Source organism: Psammomys obesus, unplaced genomic scaffold, assembly GCF_907164565.1.
Source record: "Psammomys obesus unplaced genomic scaffold, mPsaObe1.curated_primary_1811, whole genome shotgun sequence".
Classification (NCBI taxonomy): Eukaryota; Metazoa; Chordata; class Mammalia; order Rodentia; family Muridae; genus Psammomys; species Psammomys obesus.
The window spans coordinates 38,080,920-38,092,881 of NW_026596040.1; the positions used below are offsets into that span (position 1 = coordinate 38,080,920).

The following is an 11,962-nucleotide window of genomic DNA, read 5'->3' on the forward strand; positions in this document are numbered from 1 at the left end:
CACACACACACACACACACACACACACACACACACACACACACACACCACACCACACCGCATCACACCACTCGTGCACACACGCACGCACGCACGCACGCATGCGCAAGTACCACCGATGCTCACCCAGTTTGCAAACCAGGATTTGAGCTCTCTCTTTGATCGGTTTGTTTTCATATTCAAATGACAACATGTTCTTACGAGAAAGCGGTCACAATTGCTACGTTGCCGTTGGGGAAGGCGAAATGCAGAGCGTTTGCATTTTGCTCTACTCAGGGCACAGAGTGTAGAACTCTCCGTGCCCGGCACTGAGGACGCTGGCCGCAAGAAGTTTTGGTCTTTTACTGATTCCTGAAGCTCAAGGGCAAAAGGGAACCTGGACTTTTCATTTTAAGATGTAGGCAGAGAGAAGCACGTGAAAACGTTCTAATATAATTATACAGATGATTTCTAGAATTGAAATTATGTATATATTTGTTTTTCAGTACCTTGAAGAGAGCCCTTGATGTCTTCAAGCAGCGTAAGTTAATTATTGAAGTTATTTTATTTTCCTTTATGTGTATGGGTATTTTGCCCACATGTATGTCTGTGTACCATGTGTATGCCTGGTATCCACAGAAGCCATAAGAGGGCATCAGATCCCCTTGAGCTGGAGTTATGGTGGTTGTCATGGGAGCTGGGAATTGAACCTGGATCCTCTGGAAGAGTAGCCAGTACTCTTAACTGCTGAGCCATCACTCCATCCCCTGGTGTAAAACTGTATTTCCTGTCCTTGGCAAGCTCCGTGTCTTTCTTCTACGGCAAGTTCTAATTTGAACAGTAATTGGGTTAAAAAAAAAACTTTAGAACAACCATAGAGTGAGAACTAGCTCTGCAGAGTAGCCGCCTGGCACTGGGAGAGCTGTGGGTCACCCAGGTTCATGGCCATTGCGTGTCTGGCTCAGGGTGTTTGGAGGGGGGCCAGGGATTCTACATGCTCTCAAGTCCCAAATGGGAATGACACCGTGCAAGAACATCCTGTCCTACCCGAACTCAGAGACTCAACACTTCCGTTTTTCCTTATTAAAATAAGTGTATAAAATATTAAATATAATGTAATTTAATGTAACATTTATAATTAAATGTAATATAATATTTACTGTTAAAGTGAGACAGAACACAGTGAACACTGAAATTTGTATTTCTCAACGTAAAGTAGTTCTTGGTGATTATTTTGTGTGGCATTTAAATGTATTTTATTTTTAAATGCATTTAGATACATTTATATAATAAATATGTGCCTATTCATATACATAAGTATTAACATATTATGAAAGTGGTTTAGGGGGCTGGAGAGATGGCTCAATGTTTAAGAGCACTGTCTGCTCTTCCTAAGGGCCTGGATTCAATTCCTAGCACCCTCACGGCAGCTCACAACTGTCTGTACTGCCAATTCCAAGGGATCTGACACCTTCACACTAATGCACATAAATTAAAATTTAAATAAATTATTAAAAAAGAAAGTGGTTCAGAGTCTCTTTGGGTTGGCTCTTTCTGAGTTTGTGTGTACATCAACTCTGTTGTATCATCCACCACCTCTGGCCCTTAAATCTTTCAATCCCCAATCCCACATAGATCCCAGACCCCCGGGAGAGAAGAATGTGGTACAGACACCTCACTTAGGGCTGGGCATTTGTGGAAGTGTTTTCTTAAAATATAGCTCTTTGCTATTTGATATATAAGTTGCTAACTTTGTTTCATGTTTGTGTGTGTATCTTCTAGCTTTCAAGGTTATTTTTTTAAAAAGATTTATTGTTATGTATACGGTGTTCTGCCTGCATGTTTGTCCGCATGCCAGAAGAGGACACCAGATCTCATTATAGATGGTTGTGAGCCACCCTGTGGCTGCTGGGAATTGAACTTGGGACCTTTGGAAGAGCAGCCAGTGCTCTTAACCTTTGAGCCCTCCCTCTAGCCCTTTCAAGGTTATTTTAACAGTCCAAGTTAAAGCTTTTTTCTTAATGGCCTGGAGGGATGGCTTAGTAGGTGCTTGTCAAGACCCAAGTTCCTATCCCTGGAACACACATAAAATCAGACATGATGGTGCCTGTCTGTGATCCCAGGCAGAAGCAGAATTCTCTGACGCTTATGGGCTGAGCATCGTGGTGTGCGTAGTGTCAAAATCAAAAAGAGATCCTGTTTCAAACAAGGTGGAAGGTGAAAACCAATGTTCAAATTTGTCCTCAAATTTGTCCTCTGACCTCCACACGTGTACTCTGCACATACACATGTGTGTTTCTGACTTACACAGAAAATGCACACACACGATTTTTAAAAAATTAATGTTTTGCTGGTTGTGGTGTCGCATGCCTTTAATTTCAGCACTTGGGAGGCAGAGGAAGGCACATCTCTGTGAGTTGAGGCCAGCCTGGTCTACAGAGCAAGTTCCAGGACAGCCAAGGCTGCTACATTTAGAAATCCTGTCTCTAAACACACACACACACACACACACACACACACACACACACACACACACTAAAGTTTTTTTATAGGTCAGTCTTTCTAGCTTTAATGGCATGCTTCAGCTTGCTTGTTTCTGTCTGTGAAGGTCTGGCTGTCCTGGAACTCACTACGTAGATGAAAAGAGCCTTGCATCTGTCTCAGCTTCCCAAGTGCTTAGAGTAAGGGTGTACACAAACCACACCTATCCTAGTCTGGCTTTTCCCTTTCTGTTATAAAGATAAGTAAGTGTCAGAGGCCAAAATGTTGCATGAACTTTTGATAAGTGTTTAAGCTCATGAGCTGGAAAGCACCCCGAGATCGTGCAGAGAGGACAGGGAATCTAATTTGAACTCGTGGTGCTCTGAGTACTGCTCTCGTTCTTCTTGCTACGATAAACTATCCTGACAAAGGTCAATTAGGGAATAAGAGTTTACAGCTGACAGTTACAGGCTGCAGCCTGTCATGACGGGCAAGTCATCATACCCATAGGCAAGAGCAGAGAGGAATGGTCCTTACGTACTTGCTTGCTTGTGCCCAGCTGGATTTCTCCACTTTTTAAGAGTTCAGGAACCCCCTGACTGGCAGAATGGTGCTGTCCACAGTAGGTTCGGTCTTTCCACATCCATTAACCTTAGACAACCACCCACAGACATGACCATAGGCCAGCCCGGTGTAATCAGCCCCTACACCCAGACTCTCTTCCCAGGGGATTTTAGGTTACGTCAAGTTGATAACTAAAGCTAAGTTCTCAGGAGGTAAGGCTATTTACTGAATGGGAACCTTGGCCACATCCCTACCCCAAGCCCCAGCCCTGGGCATACACTGGGTTAGTAGCAGTTAGTGGCAAGAGGCTGAGCTAAAGACTTAGCCTTGGTCTTGGTGGCCAGGGCCATGCTAGGCAGAAGGACCTCAGCGGGTGTTGGTGACCAAGAGAATTATTCTTAATTTTGCTTTTTCCTCCAGATTTGTATGTGCGATTTTGAATAGTTGTGTGTATTGAGTTTGGCACATGTGGACCTTGACTGTTTTATTTACAAATCCTTTCTACAGAAGTAGACAACGTGGCCCAGTGTCACATTCAGCTTGCACAGACTCTCCGAGACGAGGCCAGGAAGATGGAAGAATTCAGGGAAAAGCAAAAGCTACAGCGGAAAAAGGTTAGTTTTGTGCATGTGTTAAAATAGCACCCTTCTGAAGAAAAATCTCAGGCATGTCTGTTACTAAGTTGCTCAATTTGCTGGGCGTGGTGGTGCCTGCCTGCCTTTAATCCCAGCACTTGAGAGGCAGAGGCCATCAGAGCTTTGTTGAGTTTGAGGTCAGCTTGGTCTACAGAGTGAGTTCCGGGACTGCAGGACAGCCAGAGCTGTTTGGTGACTTAAAGGGGTCAAGAAATAGGTCCTGGTTTGTATTATAATTTTTTTTTTTAAACCAGAGCAGCCAGAACTCTGATACCTTTTTATTTTGTTCCTGGAAAACTTGCACATGCAGGTTGACCTGTTAGCCAGGGAGAGCCTTTCAAGAATGAATGTCTTTCAAGACTGGAAAGCTGTCTGGTCCCTATGGGCAATTGGGGACCTGTCATGCTTCCTGGAGGCCCCTGTGGAATCCTTCCTGTATCCCAGCTTTTGCCTGTAGCTGATGCTCTTTCTGCAGTCTGTGCCCATCCATCCACAGCCAGTATTAAGGCCGACTGGACCCTACCCTCTCGAGATGAGCAATTTGGCCTGCAGCTTCAGGTTGGAGTTTGGGTTGCTACGAGTGTGTCAGGTTGCCCGCATCATCTTAAGGACCTGCCTGTCTTAAGGCTGCCATAATTTCATGAGCTGCTTTTTCCATTTGTTGGAAACAAGGTCTCATAACTGGTGGTCTCCAACTCACCATATAGCTGAAACTCCTGCCTCCACCTCCCAAGTGCTGGGACTAGAGACAAATGCTGCTATGCCCAGCTTAAGAGCTGCTCTTGGCACATCACTGCCTTTTCCTATTTCTTGGCCAGTGCTTGTGCAACGCCTGCTACCGTGAAGGAAGAGCAGATGCAGTCAGTTAAGGAACGCCATAGCAAAACCTTTCACATGTCCTCTCAAGCTGTCTCCCATCTGAGGGTGCATCTATACCAAAGTCTTTTTTCAAGCAGAATTATCATGTGTTCTATGCTCATTGGATAACAAACCCTTTTGTTTGACATTGGCAGGCCTGCCTTTTTTTTTAAAAAAGGAAATTATAGGGTTTTTTTGTTGTGTTTTGAGATGGGGTCTCCCTGTGTGGCCCTTTTTGCTCTATAACTATGTATTCAGGCTGGCCTCTAACTTGTGTCTCTGCTGGGACTAAAGGCGTGCACCACCACTGCCTGGCTTATTTTAAATGCTTTTAACCGAAATAAAATTTCATCACTCCCCGCTCCCTTTCTCCCTCCAGTCTCTCTTAGCTGCCTACCTCGGACCCCTTCCTTGTCCCCGTCCACAAAGAGTTATTCTTTAGTTTTTAACTATGTGGACACATGTGTGTCCATGTATGGATTTGTGCACATGTATGCAGGTGCCCATGGAGGCATGGCATCTCCTGGAACTGGAGTTACAGGGGTTTGTGAGCCGCCTGGCGTGGGCACAGGAACCAAGCTTCGGTTCTTTAAACTAACTTCCTTCCTTCCTTCCTTCCTTCCTTCCTTCCTTCCTTCCTTCCTTCCTTCCTTCCCTCCCTCCCTCCCTCCCTCTTTCCCTCCCTCTCTCTCTCTTTCGTTCTTTCTTTCTCTCTTTCTCTTTCTTTGTCTCTCTCTCTCTCTTTTTCTTTCTTTCTCTCTTTTCATGGTCTTTTTGCATAGCCCTGGCTACACAGACCATGTTGACCTGGTATCCATAGAAATCCACCTTCTTCTCCCTTTGGAGTGCTAGGATCAAAGGCGTGCACTGCTACACCTGACTGAAATGACAGCAGAATAACTCGGAGGTTGGAACGATGGCTGATGGCTCAACAGTTGAGGGTGTACTGCCATTGCAGGGGATCTGATTTCTCAGCATCCATTGTAGATGTCACAACCACCTGCCACTCAGCTCCTGGGGCACACGATCCTTCTGGCCTCAGTGGGCATGCACATTCTCACACACAGACAGGCACAGACATAAAATTAACAAAAAAAAAGTAGAAGCCGGGTGTGGTGGCATCAGCCTTGAGCACCCTGGAGGCAGAGGCAGACTGGTTTCTGTGGATTCAAGGCTAAGGCTCATTCCAGGCCAGTGGGAGTTACCTAGTGAGGTCTTGTCTCAAAAGGACAGAAAGAAAAAAAGTTTAAAATGTTAAGGAGCTATCATGTCTGGTGTGGAACAGTTAAAAAAATTTAAAAAGAAGCATAATGTCTCAGTCAACTGGGCTCTGCATACATGATTCCGCTAAACAAGGGTTGTTTCCTCACACCCTAGGGTGTCGATAGTAGCGCTGGCTCTTGCAGGGAGACCTGGCAGCTCTGCAAGGCTTCTGGACCACTACTGCTAACGTTACACAGAGCCCGTGGCTGGCCTCAGAACAATAGATCAGCTAGAGTTCAATACAAGTCCATTGTCAGCAGTAGGCACTTTTGAAACGTTGAAAAGTCCAAAGTTTATTAAGAAAATTGTAGTTATGTGTTTCACAATAAGCTCTGGGAGACTTTGAGTAACCTATTTTTTTTTAAAAGAACATATTTTTTTGTGGGGGGGTTGTCAATGCTAACTTCCTCTTTAAAAATTGTTACACTGCATGCTCTGGTCTTCCCTTTCTTGGAAATAGAGCTATTTCCACTCATCAAAGGAACTAGTCAGCTGTTTTCTTTTTTCTTCTTTTTATCTCACGCTGCTGGTTGAATCCAAGATCTTGGTTAGGCTATGCAAGTACAGTATTATACTTGAGCTGTGTCACCACACATAATTTACTAATTTATTTGAAAAAGATTTATTTGCTTATTATTTATACAGTATTCTGCCTGCATGACAGAAGAGGGCACCAGATCTCATTATAGATGGTTATGAGCCACTATGTGGTTGTTGGGACTTGATCTCAGGACCTTTGGAAGAACAGGCAGTGCTCTTAACCTCTGAGCCATCTGTCAAGCCCCAGTGATTTATTTTTTTAAAGCTCAATACATTTTTATGTAGAATGTTTTCTGCCTTTAATTTTTTTTAGATTTAAAATTGTTTTATCTTTAAAAACATTGAAAAAAAAATAGTTACTCAAAGTCACCCAGAGTTCATTATGAAACATGTAACTACAATTTTCTTAATAAACTGTGGACTTTTCAAAAGGTGTTGTAGTTCAAGCCTTTAATCCCAGCACTTGGGAGGCAAAGGCAGGTAGATCTCTGTGAGTTCAAGGCCAGCCTGGTCTACAAAGTGAGTTTTACAAAAACCAGAGCTACAAAGTGAGACCCTGTCTCAAAAAACAAAACAACAACAACAGAAAATCTTTATCTTCCATCTGTGTGTCTTATCTGCATATGTTTTCATACTGTGTGTGTATACATTAGGCTTGTGATGTATGTGTGTATATGTGACAATCAGAGGACAACGTGTAAGAGTTGGTTCTCTTCTCCCACTGGGTCCTGGGGATTGAATTCACGTTAGCAGCCTTGGCAGCGAGTGTCTTTATCTACTGAGGCAGATGACTGGATCCATAATTGATTTCTTTGGTAAACTGAGGCACAGGAGCTGTGGGAAGGATGTTTAGCTGCTCCCTTCTACAAGCAGTGCTTTCTGGAGGATGAGGACCAAGATGGACATACTATCCTGCCACTAAGCAGGCAGACTGATGTACAGTAAAATGAGGATGGAGTATGAAGAGTCTTACACAGTGGGAGGGGCAGGGAAAGTTCCTTCTGAACACCTGCTATGGACATGTGGCCTCACTTGGGGTTGTTGAAGCCTTCTGGAGGAAGTCATCCTTATGCTAAAGCAGGCAGTTAAAGGCTGCCGTTGAGGTAATGAAAGGCTTGCCTCTCATTTCTGGGGGTAGGCAGGGCAAGGAGGAGGCTTTTGGATCTCATTCTCAGTAATCTACCTCAGAATTACTTGGGTTCTTCTCAAATCTCTTACTCCCTTTCCCTTTTATCTTCGTTCTTCCACCTAATAGATGAGATAGTTGAGCTTTTGCAGCCCCTGTGTTATCAATAATAAATACATTCACATTAGATTTGGTCTGAGCATAAACCCGAGTCCTGGAAGAACATCTCCTCCAAAAACATCTTCAGGAGAATTTAATGTCACCGAGGTCACCATGAGTGGGTCACCCTGGAAGTCAGCGTGGACACCTGGAGACTTAGGTCAAGGCTGCTTAGCAGATAGAGATGGAGCTGCCACCACTAACTCCCTGAGTGGGCTTGAGCAGTGCACATCACCCCAGGGCCTGGAAATTCCCCGTGTCTGCTTACAGTCAATGGCTGCTTTTTAGGATCTTGGCAGTTTTCAAGTGCTGGTAGACTTGTGAAGACAGAGGGGGAATTCCGGGAAATGAAGAGGTAGTGTAAATCTCTCAGCACCTGACAGGTGTCTAAAGTAGATACCATGCAGAACTTGGAGATGAGGAGACATGTTGGGCTATCAGAAACTAGTAGCAACCATTAACTAGATGTAGCAAAGTGGATATTTGAACTGAAAGGGCCAGGGCAAAGCCCAGCATGGCCAATTGATCTGCATAAGTAGCCTAGGAAAACCAGCTGTAATTATTAGAGAGAAACTCTCGTTGGAGGAGGAACCTAGTCAGCTACATGGCACCTGTGGCCTGCCATGTGGGAGCCATGTCTGTCTGCAGCATCTTCCTCATTAGCTTTCTGAGAGGGCCAGAAGGTGAATCCTGGGTTCCCTGAAGCTCCCCGAGGAAATTTTATTTATCCCATTTGAAGTGAGACCACCCTAAGTATTTTGTCCCCTTATCCTGAAAATCCATCTATGCTTGTCTGTTATGGTGATACCTAAAAACTTAAATTTTTATTTAAGTAGGAACTGCATTTGTATTTCATATTCATTAATACATAATTAAACTCATTGGTGAAAATGTCAGGTTTTTTTTTTTTTTTCAAGACAGGGTTTCTCTGTATAGCCTTGGCTGTCCTGGAACTCACTCTGTAGACCAGGCTGGCCTTGAACTCAGAGATCAGCCTGCCTCTGCCTCCAAGTGCTGAGGATAAAGGTGTGCGCCACTGCTCAGCTATGTCAGCTTTCTTATTTGCTGACTATCTTAGTTGCTTTTCTACTGCAGTGCAGACACCATGAATAAAAAACTTACAGAAGAAAAGGTTTATTGCTGCTTACAGCTTTACAGGGTGATTCCTGACTCATGGCAGGGAAGGGAAGATGGCAACAGGAAGACAGGCATAGCAACTGCAGCAGTAGCTGATGCTTACTGTTGAGACAACCGTGAGGCTGTGAGAATGTAATTGGGAATATTGTGGGTTCAAAGCCCAGTCCCAGTGACACACCTCCTCCAAACAAGGCCACACCTCCTAATCCTTCCCGAACAGTTCCGCCAACTGGGCACCATGCAGTCACATATGTGAGCCTATGGGGGTCATTCTCATTCAGACCCCAACACTGGCTTTGTTTCTTTGGGCTCACAAAGTCCATTGCCATCAGAAAAATGGAGATGTCGCGCTTACACAGAAATGGTAGCTTTATGAAACTGATGAAGTGCTGGATAAATGAGAGCCAGAATAATTGTGTCTGAGTGGCAGGTATTTATTATAAGTAATATGTATTATTATTTTTTACTAACAAATGGACAGCCGTTATAACTACAGTGAAGAAACTGCTCAAGTGAACTATGTGGAGTTTGCCTTGCTGGGTTACATGATTTGGAGGATTGTGGAGCAGTTTCTGTTAGCAGTGCTACAAACACTTCCTTTGCTCTCTGGCAACTTGTAAAACATTTCTGAAGCTAGCACTCCGTGGTGACTGGTGGGTTTCTGGTCATGTCTTGAGTGTTCAGGACTGGGTGTGTGAGTGCCCAGGTTAGCAGTGTGCCTAGCCAGTGGTGAGCTTTGGAGCAGAGGTTAGCCTCTGTTCCGTACAGTCCTCATTTGTGAAGTGGGGATAGTAAATAGCACATCTGGATTCTGGGTGATGTGAGGGTTAAACTGGGTAACCCCGTGTTGAACGCTTAGCCCTCATGACAGGCTGCTGTTAGCAGTACTTGTGGTTTCTATTGACAGTGCTTGTGTTCTCTTCACAGACAGAAACTATAATGGATGCTGCCCACAAGCAAAGGAACTCGCAATTCAAGAAAACCATGGACGTGAGTCCCATTTGCTACGCTGTCTTTGTAACAGTGACATTATCTGACATTCCGTACTGTGCACGAACATGTTCCTACTCAAATGATGGTTTGTCAGTGTGGTGTGAAGGGAAACACATGCTTTTCTTCCTGTTAAGGCCTTGGGAAGCTTGAAGATGGCCGAGTGTGGGCACAGTGGTGCTTTGTCCCTGGTGAGCTGGTGCAGAACTCTGTCCTCTGGGCATGGCATGGCTATCGCCTTCTAAGTCAGAGTAGCTGTGCCTACCAACATCCCTGGCAAATCTGGCCCCAGTAACATTCTCTCCTGCAGGAGAGGGAGATTCACAGGGCAGCAAATGAGTGACAAGCAGGATAAGGGGCCTCACACACAAAGCCATGCCTTCAACAAGGACAAATGGGTAGATGACCGCTCTGGGGATGGGAGACTCTTCCTTTGTGGTGTAGTAGGTGTCCATGCTTCTATGCGCACACACATACACACACGTGCATTCATGTATATATGCATGCACATATGCACACATGTATGCATACACACACACAATAGACTTTTCGTGAGTCTGTTAGTGCTCAATACAACAGACTCTTCTCTTAGAATGTACGCCGCTGCGTGGAAGATGATCCATGACTGACATAGCGTTCAAAGGGTCGCTCTGAGGATGGCACGTGCAGGTCGTTCTTCGGCTTGCTCTTTTCTCGATGGAAACCACATCAGAGCATTTGGTCAGGAGGGAATGCTGCCTGTAGAGTGCTGAAATAGTGCTGGGAGTGTGTTGTTGTTGTTATTAATTATTTAGAAATTATTTTTAGAGACTTAGTTCTAAAGAAAATTCATCTTTTAATTGTTTCCTCTACCTATATTTAGACTTTTGTTTATGCTAGTCAGCTTTGTGTTGTGGTAAAACCTCAGAGAAAACAACTTAAGAGGAAGAAAGGCTTGTGGTCTCCGGTCCGGAGGCTGCTGTCCATGGTGGCTGGCTACTGAAGGGAGGGCACTGTGCTGCAGAGTGGGTGGTAGAACAAGGCTGCCTGGGAAGCAGGAGAGCGGGAGGAAGGGGAGCGGACAGGATGCAGCCCCCAGGACCCGCCGCCTTCCAAAGCAGCCCACCAATTACGAACTCCTTAATGGGTTAACTCAGGATGAGGTCAGAGCTCCCATGGTGTAATCACTTCCCCCAAAGTGTTATCTCTGAACATTGGTGCATTTTAGATCAAACAGGAGGATCTGGGCCAAAGCAAACATTATCCTTAATTGTTTTTGCTTCCACCAGCAAAATAATTTTTAAAAATTAAGGGAAAATGTCAAAATAATTTTGAAATTTTGTGTTTGACATTTTCCCTCCCACTGCTGTAGTTTCTAGTCTTCTTTCTAGGACAAAACACTCTGCCCGAAGCAACCTGAGGACAAACAGGTTTATTTCCTGTCATAGTTCATTAGCCCATCATGGTGGGGGAAGTTAAGGCTGAGGAGCCTGAAATGGCTGGTCACAAAGCACGTGCTGTCAGGAGGAAGAGCCGTGAATGTCTGTGCTCAGAGCGCTCTCTCATTCTTATACAACCCCAGACCCACCTAGGGAATGGTGCTACCCACGGTGGGGGCCCTTTCTGCCCCAGTTAACCTGATGAAGACAGTCCCCAAGGGCAGCCCAGAGGCCCAGGCCCCTGGCAAGTCTAGATCTTATAAAATTGATGATTGGGGTTAGCCATCACACTAACCATGCCATTTCTTTTTTTTTTTTTTAACGTTCCACTGTTTCTTTTGGTATAGTTTCATTTTGTGTAGAGAGCCTTTTAGCCTCAGAATAGGTCTACTAGTGAACATTTTACTAAAAAACTACTTACTAGAGTTGTTTACAAGATGAGGGACTAGTCACAGGAGCATGCACACCTCACCAGTTGCTCCACCATTGAAGAACACACCTCTGCCTGCAGCAACCCCTAACTGCCCATGGCTCCTTAAAACATGGAATCTTGCGATCTACTCCCCACTCCATGACAGCATGAGCCCAGTCTTACACAGGCCTTGTGCAGGTAATCAAGGCTGGTGTAACCGTTAGTGAATGGGCAGGTCAGTGACATTCAATGTATTTATAATGCAGTGCAGCCACCATCACCGTTCATACCCAAACCTCTGGTCTACATAGTGAGTCCAGGACAGCCAAGGCTACGCAGAGAAACCTTTTCTCAAAGGAAGGAAGGAAGGAAGGAAGGAAGGAAGGAAGGAAGGAAGGAAG

General features: G+C 44.8%; 1 protein-coding gene across 1 annotated transcript in view; it reads left to right on the forward strand.

The window, feature by feature from the left end:
- The window catches only part of Pstpip2 (proline-serine-threonine phosphatase interacting protein 2), a 77,016-nt gene that overhangs the window by 44,951 nt on the left and 20,103 nt on the right, over positions 1–11,962 (forward strand). The window contains exons 4-6 of the mRNA XM_055622909.1: positions 485–519; positions 3,531–3,637; positions 9,669–9,731. Coding sequence (XP_055478884.1) covers positions 485–519; positions 3,531–3,637; positions 9,669–9,731 — 205 coding nt within the window. The remainder of the gene's footprint in view (positions 1–484; positions 520–3,530; positions 3,638–9,668; positions 9,732–11,962) is intronic.